The 20,556-nt window shown below is 46.2% G+C and overlaps 1 protein-coding gene across 6 annotated transcripts in view; it reads left to right on the top strand.

Annotated features, from left to right (window-relative positions):
- Positions 1-19,586, top strand: part of sh3pxd2aa (SH3 and PX domains 2Aa) — a 101,184-nt gene extending 81,598 nt beyond the window's left edge. For 2 of the 6 annotated variants that reach the window (XM_069166814.1, XM_069166812.1), the window contains 8 exons: positions 934-1,047; positions 4,699-4,782; positions 10,800-10,917; positions 12,661-13,064; positions 13,183-13,197; positions 13,430-13,479; positions 13,991-14,110; positions 14,512-19,586. In XM_069166814.1, the coding sequence (XP_069022915.1) occupies positions 934-1,047; positions 4,699-4,782; positions 10,800-10,917; positions 12,661-13,064; positions 13,183-13,197; positions 13,430-13,479; positions 13,991-14,110; positions 14,512-16,545 (2,939 nt within the window). In that variant the 3' untranslated portion in view covers positions 16,546-19,586. The remainder of the gene's footprint in view (positions 1-933; positions 1,048-4,698; positions 4,783-10,799; positions 10,918-12,660; positions 13,065-13,182; positions 13,198-13,429; positions 13,480-13,990; positions 14,111-14,511) is intronic. The other 4 variants (XM_069166815.1, XM_069166813.1, XM_069166816.1 and 1 more) reach the window with 3 other exon arrangements.
- The last annotated feature ends 970 nt before the right edge of the window (positions 19,587-20,556 follow it).

The raw sequence follows: 20,556 nt of genomic DNA, 5'->3' as shown, positions 1-20,556 counted from the left end.
ACTACGGGATCAGCTGCTATGAAATTTTACATGTAGACATTTTGTGCCACCCAGGGCCTGAATCCCAATCACTTCAGTGATCTGTTGACTTTGCCTGTAGCACCACCACGAGGTATAAACCTTTGGTTTTAATCTTATAAACTATTGGATGGATCGCCATGAAATTTAGCACAGACGTTGAAAGTCTGTATTTGCGGACTTTTGCTTTCGCAACTTCAAGTAAATTTTATGATAGATCCACTGGAATACATTTATCAATAGATATCACATCTTTCCTCCACGATATATTGATATTGTATTGATGTCATTACATGAGACTAGATGTCTTTTTTGGTTTTCATATTTGTGCTATGGTTTAAGTGTTCTATCTTCCTGGTTTTAAACTGACAGCATTTTCTCAACCGACTGTTCTATTATTCATCTTTACCCATGTAGGAGATATTGTAATTTTAGTCATGTAAAGTTTGTCTTCATAACTTAGATAATAGCGTACGTCTGAGGAAAATGTCGATCGTCCCGACGGCCTCATCTTTTCCCTCTTTGCATTTCCTGCATCATTTATTATCCTTGCTAAACTGTTAGCCTCTGAGGCTTCTAGACACCGTCCATGTTGCAGTTGCCTAGCAACGATGTTTTTACGACTCAAACACCTGAACGGCGCACACACAACTTCCCGTGTTGTAGCCACGAGTTCCTTATAAACGCAGCATCTGCTTTAGTAATGAAGGGAGTTTTACAAGTGGGTGAAACGTTCAGACCCTGAGCCCACCTCCGACCTCTGTGTCCCGCTGACACACACCGAGGCAGCACGTCAGGCGAACACTTTCACCACAAAGGAACAACGCTCACCGCCATCCTCCTGACTGTTCATGATAAAATATCACAGCTAATACGTTCTTCTTCTTCTTGTCTTTCCTCTTTGTCTCTCTGCAGGTTGGTGGTTCGTCAGCACAGCAGAGGAGCAGGGCTGGGTCCCGGCCACATACCTGGACTCCCAGAACGGAACCAGAGATGATCTGGATCTGGGTACTTCCAGGACTGGAGAGGGTTAGTGCGCGCGCGCGCACACACACACACACACACACACACACACACACACACACACACACAACATTATTAGATCCATAAAACACTGAGGGATATAAACGTCTCTCCGGCTGAACAGACCTCATCGAAGAACCAAAAGCAGCACACACAGGCACGCACGCCCACGTTGGTTTGTAGCCTCCGCGCACTCTCAAACACACTTCCAGTCACACATCGGGAGCCTCGGAGGCCACAGTCGCAGCGCTACGGTGAAACGGTACCAGACCGCCAGCCGGAAAGGGGGGGGCTGCAGTGTTTTGGCACCACAGAAAAATTCCTCTGCACTCCCCCGGGAGGCCGCAGCTCCTGCAGGAGCCTCGTTCTGATGTGACCCCCTTTTTCTTCCCCGACTGTTTAGTCTGACTGCTGCGATGGAGCGTTTCATCGCTGTGTCGCAACACCCCCGCCCCCTCGCCCCCTCGCCCCCCACCCTTCACCCTCCACCTTCCTCTCCGCTCCGAGAGCGAGAGCGCCCAATAAAGATATACAGCGTGATGTGCAAACACACGCACGCAGTTTTTAACCTCCTGTGGCGCGTAGCAGCGAAACACGGATCGGTGCTGCTGTTTATCACACTGCAGGAGAGCCACTCCATTATCTGACAAACATTTTTGTGTGTCTCACATGCAACACATACACGCCTCCTTTTCTTCAGTTGACACAAACACACACACACACACACACAAAACAACACTCTGCTCGAAGCATGACGGCTCCTGCACAGCTGCCACAGTCTCTGTTATTCACTGTTCTCAATCTTCTCACACATTTAATAGACGCTGGCGGAGCCTGTGACAGTGAAATTGCCCATAATCCTGCAGGCTGCAGATTAAACGACACCTTAATGGATACGGAGTGTTTGGTTGGCTGTTAATTGGATGTTTGTGTTGCTTTAACGGGGGGTTTTTTGTACTTGTTTTTCGGGGGCCTTAATTGTTTGAATAGACTTAGTTTTGCCCAACCGTTTCTGTCAGTTCTGATAACATGTCGAGGGATGTTTGGATGTGATGTTGCTTTTCAAGGCCACTTTATGCACTTTTTGAAAATATGTCGTTGAAAGAAACGAGGCCAACAAAAAAAAAAAAAGTGGCTTCTTAAAAAGTGACTTTTGTCAACCAATCACAACAAGCGACATCACACATGGGACCAACTTCGTATTAGTTATGTCTCACATAGACTTGGTGTCTTTTAATAAAGCTACTAAAAGCCTTAAAGGATCATTTCGGTTCATTTTAACTCCCCCGTTAACTCTTAGAACCCAATGGACGCAAAAATCACTGTCAAATTCCCACTCTTTCTTGGTTGAATTGCACGATGAGTATTCATCACAGAGAGATGCATGAGATATCCTACCAAACGGCACGACTTGAGCTTTCCAACAATGTCGGTGCCTCGTCTGTGTGACGCAGCGTCGCACGGAAAATCTACTTTAAAGTTGCTCTGTATAGCTGCCTTCTGTACTTTCTCCAACAAAGAGCTGATATTACATCCCACTTTGTATGAAAAATTAAATAATAACAAAGTATTTGTGGGCCTACACTACGGCTGAGTGATTAGCACATACCACAGGGCCGTATGTCCCGAGTGTGAGTCCCTGGTTTGGACCCCCGACCACCCGGAGTCATTGATGACATTTATTTTCCGTCAGGCATTGAGAACATATTTCTTCAAATTGCTGAGTCATACAATGTCCCACAAAGATGGTCTGCGCATTGCCATATTCTAGACAATCCCCTCTAAACAAATATAAAAATAAATCTCTACTGCCAATATTTTAATGTTGAGATACATGTAAAAACATAACAATTTCATAAGACGACATTTTTTTCACCCCTTGATATATAGGCTAATATACAAAATCTCTAAGCATCATCAACTTCAATGATGAAAGATCTGGATAGCCTCGACTGTCCTGTAAAAAAAAAGAAGATAGAATGAGAAAAGAGGTGCGCTCATCGTTGCACTCGGTTTTCTCTGTCTTTTTTTTTTTTTTTTTTGTAACGCAGGAAGTCCCTGAGCTCACAACTACACACATGTATACACACACTCCCCCCCTGCTCCTCCATCGGTGGACCCCCCCATTTTCCCATTAGGGCCTGTTGTCTTTGTGTTTGCACACACCGCTGACCGCCACCGCACCCCCCCCCCCCCCCAACCCCTCTCCCCCGTCCTCCCGCTTCCTGTCGTCTCTTACATCTCATTATCTCTGCCTGGTCTGTAACCTAATTCCACTGACAGGCAAAAAAAAAAAAAAAAAAAAAAAAAAAGACCCGGCCCCCGCTGAAATTACCTCAAAATAACATTTCCCTTTGTGCCTTCCTGTAGCTGATATTTCAATTAGCAGGTCGACGGGAGCAGGGTGACGCTCGGTGGGACGGGTGGGGTGGGGTGGGGGTGGGGGGATCAGACGAGAGAGGAAAATGACAAGAAGCAGAAGGGCGGATGTGGAGCGGGAGGAACGATGGGGAGATAAGAGAGAGCCTGAGTGACAGAAGGAATTAGATTATCGCATGAGAGAAAAGAAAGATAGCAGACGAGTGTTATTTCCGTCCGTTCTTCCTCTCTTTAATGTGTTTGCTCTTTTACGTGGCCCTCCCAAGAGAAGCCGCGAATACGGGAGAAGAAGACTCGTCGTGTTTTGATAATGATAATAAGTTAAAAGAGGGGAAGAGTTCAGCACCCGTGATGTCAGTCCCTTCAGAGATAAGAGTTCATCAGCGAGCGGTTGTATTGACTCGTCGTCTGTAATCTGGACTCTTCAGTGGAGGATGTAGTGACGTTAACCAACCGGTTTTTACTAATTTCCGGCGTTCGGTTCGCGACGAGTCTTCCTCGGTTCGGTTTAATACAAAGACGGGTTGTTGTTTTTTTTCAACGTATTTGCTCTCCAGGAACAAAATTTCCACTCGGAACATTTGTAGGCGGAGCACCAGGTGATCATCATCCATCCATCTATCCATCCATCCATCCATCCATCTATCTATCTATCTATCTATCTATCTATCTATCTATCTATCTATCTATCTATCTATCTATCTATCTATCTATCTATCTATCTATCTATCTATGATGCTTTGTAATATTTATAAAACATGTATGATGTGTTAACACAGTGTTGTGATTCAGCTGCGGTTTGTGTTATGAAAGTACAAACGGAAGCTCCTCCCTCTTACTGCAGAAGTTTTCCTCTACCAACAAATCTGTCAGGGCCATTTTAGAAAAAAATCTAAGAGGCCATAATTTACCTTATTTTTTTTCTTTACACTTTCTTTGCTTCACTCTGTAAAATAATGAAGGCTGCAAGTTAAATGGTTTCATCACTTTCCAGAGGGAAAGACATATTATTTTATGATGTGGTTGTTGGTTACAATCCATGCTGAATAAGTGAGGAAAATTATGCCCTCAAATTAATTTATATTTTAACTTTGCTTTAAAGTCCAAACACTCATTTACTGACTTCATACTGGACCCGCAGACGTCGTTTGAAACTATGTTGCTGCCACTAATAACAGTTCATTTTGTCCACTTTGTTAATCTCTGCTTCAAACACTAACTCCCTTTTTTTTTTTCTTTGCTTTTCTTCTTTTGGTTGCTCTTCATCATCGTCATCAGTTACTAAGAGACGCAAGGCCCACTTGAAGAGGCTGGACCGCCGCTGGACCCTCGGCGGGATAGTCAACCGCCAGCAGAGCAGAGGTGAACATGAAAGCACGCACGTTAAAACATGTTTGTGACACCTAACGCACACGGATGAGCGTGCGAACACACATTCATCAGTGCAGAACACACATTTAGGGTTTTTTCTGCATGTGGACAAATACAGAAGCACGTATGAGGTCTTCCTCACCAGACACAACTGTGAAGTGTAACTCTTCTGCAAAGTTATGTTATGATAACTTGTATTTCAGAACAACTGTCTGGAATATTTTCTTACAGCTTCTTCAAATGAAAAACATTTCAAAATAATCCCGTCAATGGTTTGAAAATAAGCCTTCAAAAAGCCGTGTTTTTGGGGGTGGGTCTGTTTGATTGACAGGCCTGCGGTGCAGTCAGGTCACGGCTATCGGTGGGCGGGACGTAGTATCGTCGGGTTTCCAATCAGATCGAGTCACATCCACCGCTGGCTCCGCCCCCCAGCTTGTCCAAATATGGTCACTTCCTGCTCCAAACCGCTCCGAACTAGCAAGATGGCGGCGGACAAAATCTGAACTCGATGCCTCATAACGGCCGTTGGCAAAAAAGAAAAAAGTGTGATGTCGCTGTTGGATAAATATATTGAAAACTGAAAGTGTGGTCTCCTCAGGTAAAATGTCTGCAGTACTAATAGTAAGCAGTCATAAATGGCACCTTAAGATAAAAAAATTTTTCTCTAATGTAGCGTCTTTTCTCGACCCAAAAAACATTTTGCAGAAATTGTTTCACTTTCAAAACTATGATCAAAACTAATTTGCGTTCACATTAGCTCATTTGAAGCGATAAAAACGCGGGTAATAATTATAATGAAACACAGACTCAGAGACACAGTCATCCCAAAGAATCTGAAAATGTAACTACCCACACATAAAGCAGAGTACGCTCCCTCCCCAGACACACAGTAAAAAAACAAAACAAATATACAGGCCCCCCGCCCCGCTGCCCCCGTTCCTTAAACACAGTTTTGCGGCCACACAGTAAACAACTTACGTTCCCGCTGCTCAGCCAACAACAAGCGGCCGCGGGCAAATTGGGTGGCCGTGAGTCAGCTCTGACAGTAAAATAAAAAAATAAAAAAGTGACTCCCATCAAACATGGAGCGCTCCTCGACTCACGCTGAGAACCCAAATAATTGGACTACATTAAACAGATTTGGATAATTAAAGCTATTTGGCCGCTAACAGCTCAAACCCAACGACTCTGACGGCCGCCGAGGCCGGTGAATGTAAATGATTGTAACGCGGGGGCCGCTGCTTAATTAGAGCAGAGCTCCTTTTAGCTTTAACACGCTGTTAATAACTTTCACATTTTGCTTCTAATAAAAATATATATATTTTTTTTAATAACACGACAAACGTGAAAACGTGCTTTTAATTTCTGCATTTTGGAAGGTTTTTTTTTTCTTTTTTTTTCGCTTTCATGATGAAAGAAAGACGCGAGTCGACGTCTGAGACGAACACAGACGTCACTTTGTCTTTGCGCTGAGTCAGCGCTCTGTCGGCGAGGCACCTGTCTGGGTCCGGGATGAGTCAGCGCTTCTTTTTAAAGGACTCCTCGTCGACCTGCTTTGTTTGTGAAGGATGGACCCGTGCGACCTTTTTAAAAACTACCCAACACACACTGAACTAGCTTGTGTTTCCACCTTTTCCCGGATCAGCAGGCAGCCGGGAGCAGATTTAAGATTAATCAGACCGGATCGATCGCAGGGTGGACTCGGGTCGAACGCCATGTTTTTCTGCTCTAACGAGTGTGCGGTGACTGACAGTTCACTGTGGAGGAGAGCTGCAGCTCAGTTCAGTAAATATTCTGCTACAGTCCGCGGCTTCATGCTGATGATACTTTCAGTTCACACTGCAGCTTCCCTTAAAAATGATGTGCTGTTGCATGTATTATGTATACAACTGGGAAATAATACTTAAAACAAAAAAAAAATGTGTCTTGAACTTTTGACCTCTTGGTCGGATCTGTAATGACCGGTAGCGACGTTTAAAGTAAAAAGAAAAAGGAGCGAGTACGCTTCTTTTTAATGCTTCTTCGTCTTAGTGGTCATCTCCTTCTTCTTCTTCTTCTTCTTCGTCTTTTTCTTCTCCTTTTCCTTCTTCTTCTTCTCCTCCTCCTCCTCCTCCTCCTTCTTCGGGCGGAGCATCAGCGCCACCAACTCTCTCGGCGGCTCAGTCGATGTGACGCATCTTCTGCTGCAAAGGATTGTGGGTCAGAACAGCTGGACCCTGAATGTCGTTGGACATCCTGGTACTTTTGGATCTCAGCCAGGTCTGCAGGAACGTTAGCTAACTAGATATGTCTCAGTGAGGCCCGAATGAGCTGATGGAAAGTGTGAAAGTGGGGCAGCAGCCCACTCTGCTTTTAATCACACGGACCTCTGTGGAGCGCCGCTGAGTCACCCGGCCCGCCGTCGCCAACCGGAGAATGAGGCCACGAAACCGTTTCCTCGGATTGCAGCGCTCACTTTTTAAGACACCTCACTTTTTTTTTAAAAAACTTTTATTGGGTCGAGGCACCATTTCAGCTCGTCTTTTTGTTTTTGTGTTGTGTTGTGTTGTCTTATCTTATGTGAAGGCTTCTTTGACTTTAAGCCCCATTTTTTTTTAAGACGCCTGAATGTCCCTTCCTTCAAAATATTTTTTTAAACAGTGACACTCGCGAGGCAGGATTACCAACCAGCAGGCAAAACGAGGAAGGAAAGACAGAGTGGAAGTCGAAGGCTCACTTTTTTTTTTTTTTTTTTTTTTTTTTAACTCGTTGCACCACTTCAGGCATTTTATTTTGTCAAGCCAAACACCGTGTTCGACTGTCCAGAAGTGTAAGCCATTATCTCCTTTAGTCCAGTTCGTACCGTTTCGCCTGTCTTTACGGTGGCAGGCTTTTTACTCTTCTGACAAGTGGGGCCATTTAGAAAAGTTATAAACACATTTTCCTTTCAACATACTGGAACAACCAAAAAAAAAAAAAAAAAAAAAAATCCAGCACAATATCGACTGTAGTGTTCTGGGTTTTAAGCAGAGGCTTTTTAAAATTTTTTTTTTTTTTATATAAAATTGGACATAGTCTCCAGGTTTGAAAAGGGAAGCTAAATGCAGGAGGGCCTCAAAGTGCAATACCACTGAGGGCCACTAGGGGCTGGCTCCAAAACGCCTCCCATTAAAAAAAAAAAAAAAAAAGCATCAACTTCTCTCCTAAAATACAAAGTCAGTAAATGTTTTCTACAAGTCCTCATGGTGTCATTAGATATTAGGTCTCAAACTGTGTTTGGGGGGCATTTCTGGTTTGACTGACGGGCCCGGGGCGAAGTCAGGTTTCAGGTAAAGGTGGGCGGGGCATAGTATCTCGACCCACCCCAACAAGATGGCGACAACCAAAATCTGAACTCGAGGTTCCACAACGGCAGCTCACAAACCGATAGTTGATGTCACGGTGTGATTGCCACTTGGTAATCCTTCAAAGATGCGAAGCTTTCTCGAAGAGGCTCCTTGCGTCTTTAGTTATGCGAGAGATAATGTGAGAGCCGGAAAGCGAAAAGACAACCATGGAAAAAAAAAAAAAAAAAATCGTAGAAACCTGCTGTGATTTAATCTTGAAAGTTCCGGCGCTGTTAACTGATTTCCGTCCTCATCCTCTCCGCCTGCTTCTCGTCTCCACCCTCTTTGTCTTTGTGAACGGAGGCACCTCTGTTCCCCGCCTGATAATGCATTGCTGAGCTTGCGATAAGATTTGGGTGAGTGAGGTTTTACATCTCCGCGCAGACACTTGAGATACAGTTTGATTTAGTGGCGGTGGCGAAGGATGACAACAGGAGAGCCGTCGCGTGAGATTTATGTCCTCGCGCGACGTAATTTGCTAATGGGGAGAGAGCGCGTCGTGTTTCTCTCCGCCTCGTTTCGCTGACGCGGAGTTTTATTTGTCATTTTCAAAATGAAGTTACAGCGCGCGTCCTCTCGTTGATGCGCCCGTTGATTCACCTCTCCGGGGGTGTCGACCGGACGCTGATGGGGGGGGGGGGGGCCGACCTCGGCAGGCGGGGGGGGGCGGATGTCCCGGCACGGGGCGTCCGCCCGCTGCTCCGCCGGAAGCCTCTATCATTTTTTTTTTTTTTTTACAGCAGGTCTCTAATCTGACTTCTGCTCCACCCGCCTCCGTGACGCCGGCGCCGACACGTCAAAACATGAGAGATGGAAGTACAGCTCACGATAAAAACAAACACAGATGTGATTAATAGAAGTGATTCACCTTCCATCTTTTTTTGATTACAGTCCACGAGGAGGTGGGGGAGGATGGGGGGAGAGTGTTTCAACGCCACAACATGGTGCACGCAGTCTGTACTTTTCACAGTGCCAGAGATTTTGTTTGTTTGTGTATCAGTACACACACAACAAGCGCACACATTTAGTTTCAGATTCCTCTGTAAGCCGCCCCCTCCCATTTCAATAAGGAAAGCTCATTAGGAGCGAAAAACAATTTACTGAAGTAATGACAGTTTGACTGATCATACATTTTGGCGGTTAGACTCTGACTGTTGTGATAGAGCGATGACCCAGATGGGATGTAGGAGACAGGAGAGGACGCCCCGAAGTCGAGACGCTGGAGGTGGAGACTGCAGATATCAAAGGATGTGTTTGAGTAGCAACAAATCACAACATAAGACGTCTACTTAAGACAGGAGCTCAACAAATCCAACATGAGCGACAACTGGAAGGAAAAACGACCTTTTAACAGGAAGAAAAAAACCTCCAACACCGAGTAGAAAAAAAAAAACATCCTTTATAACAGGAAGAAAAAACCTCCGACAGAACCAGGCTCGGAGGCGAGCGGTCATCTGGCCTCCCTCCTTTGGGGAGATTGAGAGGTGACTGACTGGAGCTTTGGTGGAGATTTCCGGGAAAATCAGACGGATCCGGTGGCGATGGGGAAGGGAGGAGTGGTTGCGCAACAGGAGGTCCGAAAGACAGCGTTACAATGATATTTAAAGACCGAGGAGGAGAAAGTCATCGGCAAAAGTAGTGACGACAAGATTATGAATTTTATGGACGGCGTGGGAAAGCAGAAGTGACGCAGACGATTTCAAGACATGACGCGAGGTTACAGATATTCCTTATTGAACTCGCGTAAAAGCATCATTTGTTGTTCTTCGTCCGTCTGCAAGTACTCACTCCGACCTCCACACACGCACACGCACACACACGCACACGCACACACACACACACGCACACGCACACACACACACACACACACCATGCTTTGCGAGGTTCAGGGCCAGACATTCCTCCACATTACCGACCTCTGAGACATCCACCCTGCCCCTCACATTTCCTTTGACAATCGTATTCCTCCCGGACGTCCAAGGCCCCCCCCCCCTCCCCCACATCACCCTCCCTAGCTCGCTCAGGTCTCCTTTATTCTGCACGCGGTTTTTCCTCTCACATTCAGCGCCGTCCACTGATCATCTCGCCCCGCTGCTGGGAAGCTCTGTGATCAGCCGGTCGCTCCCTCTTGCCTCATCTAACCTCCTCCTTGCTCCCCGTTAAGCCCACTGCAGGATTTCCTTCCCCCCCTGCAGGATCTTGGAAGGCTAGCGGAGCGTGAGAGAGGAGTGGCAGTTCAGTTGGGGATCCGATGGATCCAAAACATCTGATCTCCTCGAGGGAGGCCCCGCTGCTCGAAGGGGGAATCTCCCTCTCCCCGGATCGGGTGTTCAGGTAGCAGGGACGTGGTCAAGCAGGGACCAGAAACAAAGCGGCCACAGGGAGAGGTTCGGCCAGCAGAGGGAGCTGTTTGTTATTACTGTGCAGGCTTGGGAGACGGTGGAGGGAGGGGGGGGGTGTTGTGTTTGTGTTGGTTTGGAAAGACTCTGAGCTTTTTAAAGTAGGTCACACGCAACATTTCTACCCCTCTGGGAAGACGTAAAGTACACAGCAGTTTAACCCCTTAATGAACCGACTGTTTAATTACAACATTTGTGCTTTTTTTTTTTTTTTTTTTTTTTTTTTTCTCTCCTTCACTTCCAGAGGAGAAATATGTGACCGTACAGCCGTACGCCAGTCAGGGGAAAGACGAGGTGACCTTTGAGAAGGGGGTCACCGTGGAGGTCATCCAAAAGAACCTGGAGGGCTGGTGGTACATCAGGTGAGCGAAACAGTGTGTCAGATCCACACCAAACACACACACGCACACACACACACACACACACACACACACACACACACACATATTCGATAAGTGGAAGCTGTCCACTTTCACTCCATCTCAAAGTTGTCTGAGATCAGAGAGCCTGTTGCCAGCGGTCGTTGCTCAGTGGTTTCCTGCAGCTCTCGCAATGGCATTAAGAAGAAACCGAGCTCTCCGCAGATCCAGTGGGTGTCCTTCTTCGCGTATCCTTCGTGCATCTGTGCGTGCGTGTATTTGCACATGTGCGTGTTGTTTACCCAGCCAGTGCGTATTTCCTGACGGTGGTTTGTTTCCTCGTTATCCCCCGGAGGGCCTCCGAGTGGAGCTCCGCTGCACAGCTGATTACTATCACATGCAGCCTTGTGGCATCTCTCTCTCACACACATGCAAAAAATACCCCCATAACAACACGCAAGCTTACACGTGTACACGCGTACGTACGGAAGGGCCCGTTAAAGGAGCTTACGTGCGTTGCGGGTGTGTGACGATACGGACACGCAGAACTGCCTTTTTCAAACAGCCTGTTCGCTCCTCGGCCGCTCGCTACGAACGAGTCATTTTAGAGAGCGTTGTCCAGCAGCGAATAATCCTCCAGATGTACGTCTAAGTCGTGCTGCTCACGGTGTGGAGTCTGTGGATGGAGGGTCGGGGAAGGGGAAGGGGTGGGGGGCGCTCTGGGGACTCCTTGTGGTCACCGGTGGAGTCGTGAAACAGAGAAGGAGCAGCAGGCTCGAGCAGGAAAACAAAAAGCAACGGCCCGATCGGGAGGGAAACGGCTTTCATTTGGAGCGTTACTTAATATTTCACTAAGCTCTCTAAAATGACTCATTTAGCATAACAATGAATGTTGAAATGTGGCGAAGCAGCGTCTCTTTGCATATATTATGCAGTCTGTTTACTTGCCTGTGGCAACTCGCGTCACTGGGATTAAAATAGTTTTTTTTATGACTTTGTATGTTTTAATACACAATTAAATTCCAGAAGATGTGGGAATTTTCTGCTATTTATTCATTCTAGGCAGGAATGTGGTTCTATTTTCATCAAATACAGGAGCGCACCTGTGACACACACACAAGAGGTCTCACACTTTTCATGTGTGGCTTATTTCTCAGGTTTTGTAACAACTGTGGAGGCAAGTCTACACACAAAAGACAACAATGTAGCCTAAATAGTTTAATCTCTTTAATTTAATAAAGTCAACAATAAAATCACAATATCGTTTAACAGTTGTTCTGGATTAATCATCTGAAGTGTTTCTTGAATTGTTTGATTTCGGGCACGACACATTCCTGCAAATGTTTCACAGTGAAGCTTTTAATTTGAAACAGACACAGGAAGTATTGTTTTTGTATTAACGCATAATGCAGTAACTTTAGCAGGGCAAACGGTGGCAGATCAAAATGAGGGTCTGAGTTGACATCGTAAATCTGTTCCATTGGTTATTGGTTCTGTGTTCAGATCGTCAAGCAAGTACCATCTTTCTTGAGCTATTGCAGCAGGGAAAATGATCCAAATTACCCAACAGAGGCTAACATACGGGTAAAGCTCCAAAAAACGAATTTCCCATCATGCAACCCATCTCATAAATTGATTTGATGCCCGAGTTCAACTTTAAATGATAAAAAAAAAAAAAAAAATGAAAAAAAAAAAATCAGCAAATACAAAGCTAAACACATTTTCTTGGTTGCGTTTGACCCACAGGTACTTGGGAAAAGAGGGCTGGGCCCCGGCCTCCTACTTGAAGAAACTCAAAGACGACTTCTCCCCCCGTAAGAAGACCCTGACCGGCCCCGTGGAGATCATCGGCAACATCATGGAGATCAGCAACCTGCTGCAAAAGAAGTCGGTCAGCGAGAAGGACATCCAGACGGACGGAGAGGGCAGCACCACGCCGGAGCGCCACATCTCCAAGAGCGAGATCAGCCTGCCGATGCCCTACAACTCCGAAATCAACGCGGAGACGGGCCGGAGGCTGAGCGCCGGCCGCGACACCAACAGTCCCTGCCTGGGCATAGCAGCGAGCGCCTCCCTGAATGAAAGTAAAAGCAGAGGCGAGCCGGGGTCGCCGGCTGTTGCGAGAGTGGCGCCTCATCGAGTGGAAATTGGTGAGTGTTTGCTGTTGTGTTCGAACACGGTTTGGCAGGAAATGTTTCGCAGCTGAGGGAGGAGGGTTTGTTTTCTTTGTATGAAACATTAAGACGTTTCATTTTCCTCTTTGTGTAGGATTTGAGGCTGTAGGTAAGCTACAAGGCTGCTGGTGTATCTAATGGTAGTGGTCGAAATCTATTAACATCTATACTAACCAACCGGGGAGGAGATTTTAACACGGGAATATTACATGTTTGGTGTGCTGATTTTTCATTTTTACTCATAAACTAATTTACTCAAGCCAATTTGTTTTTTTACTAGCTGATGTTGTAGCTCATGTCGGATTAAACCAAAACCAATAAAATGTTATTTCATTCATCAGGGTCTCCAAATCTGAGACAAAAACCTCCCCCGAGAAGAGAAACCAACCTGGTAAGACACTCCATCAGGCACATCTTACTAACGATGCCAAAAAAAAAGGTGTTCTCTAATTTGACTGTGTTAAACAGAAACATCACAATAATGTACATTATCACAGTAAAGAAGGTTATTGAACCTTTATAAACTCTGATTTGAGCTGAAAAGCATTTTAAAGCAAGTTTAAATCCAGTAAACAAGAATAACAACATAAGAGAGAAGATGATTTGGCTGCCAGGTTACTGCAAGAGTTGCATAGCAACCATTACATCACGGTAATAGTCATTTTCAGCATGTGCTTTGCCTAACATGACAAACACTATGATGCGCTCATATTATTATCACATGCAGCCATAAATCATATCTTGACATGACTAAAGATTTCTCACTTGTTTTGTGTTTTATTCTACTCGTGTGTGTGTGTGTGTGTGTGTGTGTGTGTGTGTGTGTGTGTGTGTGTGAGTGTGTGAGAGACTCATGTACATGATGCCAGCTGCTCATGTCTCTCCCCAATGTGCTGTGGCAGGGTTTCCAGTTACCCAAACCACCAGAGCCCCCTGCTGTGGAAGCAGAGTATTACACCATAGCAGATTTCCAGTCGTCGATCTCCGATGGCATCAGTTTCCGTGGAGGACAAAAGGCTGATGTAAGAGGGCCACATCCACATTGTTGTCGCCGAGATGAGACAGAGCTTATTGAATATGTGCATCAACTGAGCGCTCCCCGGAGAGACGGGAGAGAGCTGAGGCAACAGAGAGGCGACCTTGAGATGCGTGTTTGAATGTGATGATCAGACAGAATTCGCTCAGCAGAGACTCGGGTAGAAAGATGAAGAAAGATAAACACAGGTTCCTTCAGGGTCGGGTTTTTTTATAAGCTGACAAATCAAAACAATAGATCAATTTTGATTCAACTGTTTACTGCTGTAATTTAGCATGTTTTTGATTATCGGATCATGTAACTCCTATCCCAATGCAGTATTTTGCCAATTTGACCAATATTTTAGAAAATATTCTCCTAAATACTTCTTATTTCTTTATTTTGAAGGTAATAGAGAAGAACCCCGGAGGCTGGTGGTACGTGCAGATCGGAGAGATGGAGGGCTGGGCCCCCTGTTCGTACATCGACAAGCGCAAGAAGCCCAACCTCAGCCGTCGGACCAGCACCCTGACCCGCCCCAAAGTCCCACCGCCGGCTCCGCCCGTCAAAAAGCAAGACTCCGAGGAGGCTCCACCTCCCGCTAACTCTGCCTCGAAAGCCACCGAGACGCCCAGCAGGCCCATGTACGAGGAACCCGAATATGATGTTCCCGCAGTCGGGTGCGAAGGTGAGTCCGACACTGACTCTCTGAAGGACGAGCGTTCCCTGGACGTAAAGATCAGCAGCGTGGTCGGCGACAAGTACCGCGGCTCCCCGCCGTCCTGCAAAGCCTCCCCTCCCGTCTGCAAGGCGTCCCCCGTGTTCACCCGTCGAAGAACCTCCTTCAGGTCCGTAGAGGAGGTTACCAAAGAGGAGTGTATCTACGAGAACGATGGCTTCAGGCCAAGCGGTGGCGTCGAAGGGACCCTCGCGAAAGGTTCCAGTGAGCCCAACTCCCCGAGGAGCTACCATTCCTCCACAGTCCCACGAAAACCCTCGGGGTCGTCCCCCTTAGCCGGCAGACCCATGAAAACCATGACGCCAGAGATGACTCGCAGAAGCCAGACCCTGGGAAGACGCATAGATATCAGCTTCAGATCACAGGACAACAGCCCCCACTCTTCATCGGACGAATTGAGCAGAGGTCACAAGAAAGGCCACGCCTTCAACCGGGATGTGGAGCAAAGAATAGGCCAGAGTCCCTCCACCAGGCCCAAGCCTTCTGTCAGACCCAAACCCCACCTGACCAAATCAGAGCCCCAGAGCCCTGAGAGGAATGACATCACCTCTCTGAGACGGCAGCTGAGGCCTACGAGTCAGTTCCGGCACGGCCTCAAACCTTCTCGAGGGGACGACTCCGAAACGGCCTCCGTTATCTCCTCGGAGGACTCCGTGTGTTCGCACAGTACCTCGGATCTCTCTTCTGTTTACTCCAAAGGGAGCCGTGGCGACTCGGACGTGGAAGGCCCCACTCTTTACCGCTCCCTGGACGCCTACAAAAAAGTCCAGGACTCTGAGATCAGCTTTCCGGCCGCAGTGGAGGTGGAGGTTCTGGAGAAGCAGGAGAGCGGTTGGTGGTACATCCGTTGGGGCTCCGAGGAGGGCTGGGCGCCCTCGTACTACCTGGAGCCTGTTAGACAAGTGGGTGACGCTGGTGGATTAGAGTCAGACGGACACGGGAGCGGTGGGAGTAAGTCCAACAGCCTGGAGAAAAACGAGCAGCACGTTTTGGCCCTGAACAACATCAACATTCAGGGTCTGACGCAGCATCAGCATCAGCATCAGCATCAGGGCATGAGCAGGAACACTCCACCGATCCCTTCCAAGCCTCCCGGTGGCTTCTCGAAACCGTCCGGGATGGTTAACGGAGGTGTGCGGATGAGGAACGGGGTACGCCAGGTGGCGGTGAGGCCTCAGTCGGTATTTGTGACCACGACACAGCCAGCTAAGGACACGCACTACATGACGGGGTCCTTGAGGAGAAACGACTCCCTCGGCAGAAGCGATCACTACGGCTCCGGCTCCGCCACTCTTGGCGTCCGCCGAAACGCCTCCTTCAGCACCGTGCGGCCACATGTCGTCGTCGAAAGTCAGACGAGGCCCGCCGAGCGCTCCAGTCTGGGGTCCTCGGGCAGCGCGTTCAGCACAGGCAACGTTCAGGACGCCCTCAGCAGAGTCAACCAACGCAACGGCATCCCCGTGTCCACCGTCCGGCCCAAGCCCATCGAGAAGAACCAGCTGATCCACAACAACCTCGGCAGGGACGTGTACGTGTCCATCGCCGACTACCGCGGCGACGAGGAGACGATGGGTTTCACCGAGGGCACCTGTCTGGAGGTGTTGGAGAGAAACCCCAACGGATGGTGGTACTGCCAGGTGCAGGACAGCCTGCTTCCGCGCAAGGGCTGGGTCCCCTCCAACTACCTGGAGCGGAAAAAATAAACCCAATCCTTCCCCTAGCCATCATCCCTTCGATGTCTCCGAAGACCTGGGGGGCATCGCTCCTTAAGAATGTTACCCGCCGTCTCCCGTAAGCAATATGTCCTTGGAAATGTACATTTTGTATGAAAAGACTTGAGTGTACAAAGAAAGATGATTTAATCCGATGAGGAAGGACGCTTTTAGTGCTGGTTTACTAAAATGTATACAAAGAGGAGTGTAAAGATTTAAAATATTTTGAGAGACAGACACGTGGGATCGGCCGCCCTTTGACTGAGGGAATTTAAGGAGAACGGCGTCTTTGAGATATAAAGTGGTGTGAATGGGAGCGATAACCTCTTAAAGAGGTTTGCGTCATGTAATACAGAAGCTGAGCAGGGTAATGGCTACGCTTAATCCTGCCCATCACTGACTATGATGGCCGATAAGTGCCTTTTGTATTCGACCGCCTTGAACGGAGGTCCTAAATGGTGGATGGCAAGACATTAAATCAACCAAATCTTTTAAGAGTGCCATAGTCCCATGAACACCACCGAGTATTTCCATAACCATTTAAGAGCTCCGCTGTTGGAGTGCTAACAAAAAAAGTTTTGATCCAGAGCGCTCTGATTGGTCCAATGCACAAATTCAAGAAAGAAACACAGAAATTTAAGGGACTCCAGAGGGTTTATTTGTTTTAAACCACAAGTCATCAAACAGACTAAGACGATATTTAAATCACTACTTTCATTTAGTTTTATTGTTCATGTTACAGTGTCTTGTGCTGATGCAAGTCTTCCTTAGAGAATTATTTCTGCTTTCTTGTGACATCTGTTTTTCCACCGACAGCCAAGAATTGGAAAAGTTAAAGCTCCTGCCTGAGATTTACAGCAGACGCTCCAATTTGAAAAACAATTGCATAGGAATTGCAATTACTGTAGGTCCCAAAGAAATGTGTTAATATTCACGTCTTTTTTTTTTTTTGCATCCCAGATGTAACTATCTGGGAAAGCAAATGTATTAAAGAAAAAAAAAACCTGCGAAACTTGAAAGAAACATTTTAGTTTCTCGGAAAAACAAAGGAACAACCTGCAGCTCGAGTGCCCTCCAGAAGGAAACCATCTCAGATCTGAGCGGGTAACAAACCTCAAACCATGAAAAGATTTACTATGTGTTTTTAGCTCCAGGCACAATTGATTTTGTATATATTTTGTTTGATATGCATATGATAACACCGCTGCTGCAGCGATATATTAGATAAGTACTGGAAATGTGGTGACATAATTGAATCCCAGGGACATATTTGCAAAGCATTTTGCCCAAAATGTGATCAAACCAAAGACAAATATCATTTCATTGGCACTTTTTTTTTGTGATTTTTAATATTTATTTATGGTACAAAAGATTCCGTTTTTTCACCAAAATGCCTAAAATGAGGTTTTAAACTGAAAAAAAAAAAACCAACCTTTTCTTATCAGTACCTGGAAGCACTTGATACATTTCCTCAAAATTATTGATCGATTGAAACAAGAATTAAACAATTAAATTATAACATTGGATAAAATGGAAGATGTATATCTTGTTTGATAGTTTCGGTTTTAGTTTTTCAAAATTGTATTTGGTTTTAATATATTTTAACATCTTATCAATAAAACATAATCACTGAAAAATATGTGATTAGAAATAAATCTCCCTCAACACAGAAGTGAAATCTGAGAATTTAAAACCCTGAGCAGAAATATAACTTTCAAATTTCCAACGGCTGATGTTCAAGACTGCTGAAATAGATTTTCTAACGAACGGTGTGAGCTCTCGGTTTGAGGCTGAGCATTAACTTTTCATTATGTTTCTGCTGGACAGTATCATAGTATTAAACAAAGTACAGTTCCTGCTAGATCGCAGTTATATATGTTAACAAAATCATATTTGTTTTTTTTTTGAGTTTGTTGATTTGTGACTGTGATCGCACGGTGACAATAATGAGGAACGAAGTGGTTCTGTTTTGTGAATTAGTGCACTTTAAAACGGTTTTTATGGTGCATTAATGTAAAGATGCAGTAAATACTCAGCATATTATTTATTGAATTGAATTTTTTTTCTCTCAAGTCAAATGAGAGTTTTAATAAGAGTTTTATTTAAAAGTGGCAAGTGAACAAGCCGCAGTCTCTTTGGGTAGAATTGGAGAACCAGAGACCTCTTGTGGAGGCTAAAAGGTACTACAACACAATGTTGTGATGATTTTAATTGCATCCACGAGGCCGACCAGCCGTCCTACCTCAGTGCAATAAGAACTGCACTGCTGGTCAGTGAGTCTCCAAAAATCTTTAAAGAAATTCTATGGGTTTTTTTTTTTTCAGTTTTTAAAAAAACATTTTTTTTTTATCTCAGTGCAGCTAAAAGTATTTTTGTAGCACATTTTGTTTTGTATTGGGCGATAATTTATTTTTTGGGTAAATTGCTTTTTCTCTCTATGCTGTGTGCTGCAACTTTAGCAAATCATGGGCGCTTCCTTCATCTTTATTGTGCTTTACATAATGCCCGATTAAAGCATATTTATTATGGATGTTTTGAATATCTCTTCACAGTTTGACAATCAGAGAATTCCCCCCTCCCCTCCCTCCCTCCATTCAAAGTATGTGTGTATTTTATTATAACACAAACTGGAGTCAAATGCTGCCACAGCAAGTTCAAAGAATTCATCTTTTATTTCAGGAGCATGTATTGTAACAGATAATAAAATGCTAAGTATTACACGGACCTATAAATAACCACATATAAACAGTTGGGATATTGGAAACCCACCCCCCCACCCCCCCCCACACACACACCCCGACCCCCCCTTGAGACGAAGGCATTATGTAAATGTGTTGAATCACTCTTAACATTTCGCTCCAGCACATATTATTTCATATCGCTTTGTTCAAGCTGAACTTACTTGCAAGGGAATCGTTCTGTGTCGAGTATACATTTAGCTGTGTAGCACCTATCTTTACTCGTGCTTTTACTTTGTTCTTTTTTCTCTTTCAATCCTGTTTTTGATTTTTTTTTTTTTTTTGGGGGGGGGGGGGGGGGGGGGTATCCATGAGGAAATGTGCAATAGATCTAAAACAAAAAGAAAAAAAAAAAAGAAAAAAAAAAAAAAAACGCATCACGCTTCAACAAGAGATCCAGAAAAAAACAAAAAAAAAACACCATGCCGTTACATGCGCGGGGAGTCGATGTGACCCGATCAAACTGCCAGTCACAAGCTTTTACCATCATTTCACTGTGTGTCATATTCAAGCCTGATTGTGTAAAGCCCCCCCCCCCCCACACACACACCTCCCCACCCCCGTCAGAGCTTCAGAGGAGTCATCGGACCAAAGCAGCCGCGTGTGACACCTCGTCATCTCCGGACGTGATGAACCGACACGAGGATCTTTGCCCCCCCCACCCCCCCCCCCCCCCCCACATCAGCAGCGGACAGCGATCGGTGACTGGCACGGCAGACAACCCCCCCCACCCCCCCCACCCCCTCTCTCTCTCTCTCTCTCTCTCTCCCCCCCCTCCCCCTCTCCGTGCGGACCTCGCAGCCGTCCGGGATCGTCCCGGCAGACGGGAGATTCACGGGGGGCCCCGTCATCAGGCCCCCCCCTTCCCAGCAGCAGCCCCCCTGTCACATTCGTGCCTGAGTGGAATTTTGATAGTTTTCGGTTGTTGTTTTCTCTTTTTTTTTTTTTTGTTGTCGTTTTTGTTTTCCCTCCAGAGTGTGCCCCCCTCTCCACCGAACGCGGCGGCCTCGTTTTGACATTTAGCCCGCCGCCGTCACACCCGGTCGGACCGTTTCCCTCAACCCAAGTCACGGCGGCGAAGGTGACATTTGGAAGCGACGTGACGTCGGGCGGGGAGAGCCTCGGAGGTAAACAACAGAGGAGACGAACGCTCCTTCGGTGCCATTTCCGGTTCAATCCATCCGCTTCCAGGAGGAAACGCCAAAAATAGAAAATCTTGTCCCCCGGCGGGCCCTCGCCGACGCGCCGCAGGTGAATACGTCGC

The sequence above is a fragment of the Embiotoca jacksoni genome, unplaced genomic scaffold (genome assembly GCF_022577435.1).
Source record: "Embiotoca jacksoni isolate LCO1_2020_lvr unplaced genomic scaffold, fEmbJac1.0.p SCAF_4, whole genome shotgun sequence".
NCBI classification, from domain to species: Eukaryota; Metazoa; Chordata; class Actinopteri; family Embiotocidae; genus Embiotoca; species Embiotoca jacksoni.
Note: the sequence above shows the minus strand (reverse complement) of the source record. Positions and strands in the feature narration are given on the sequence as shown.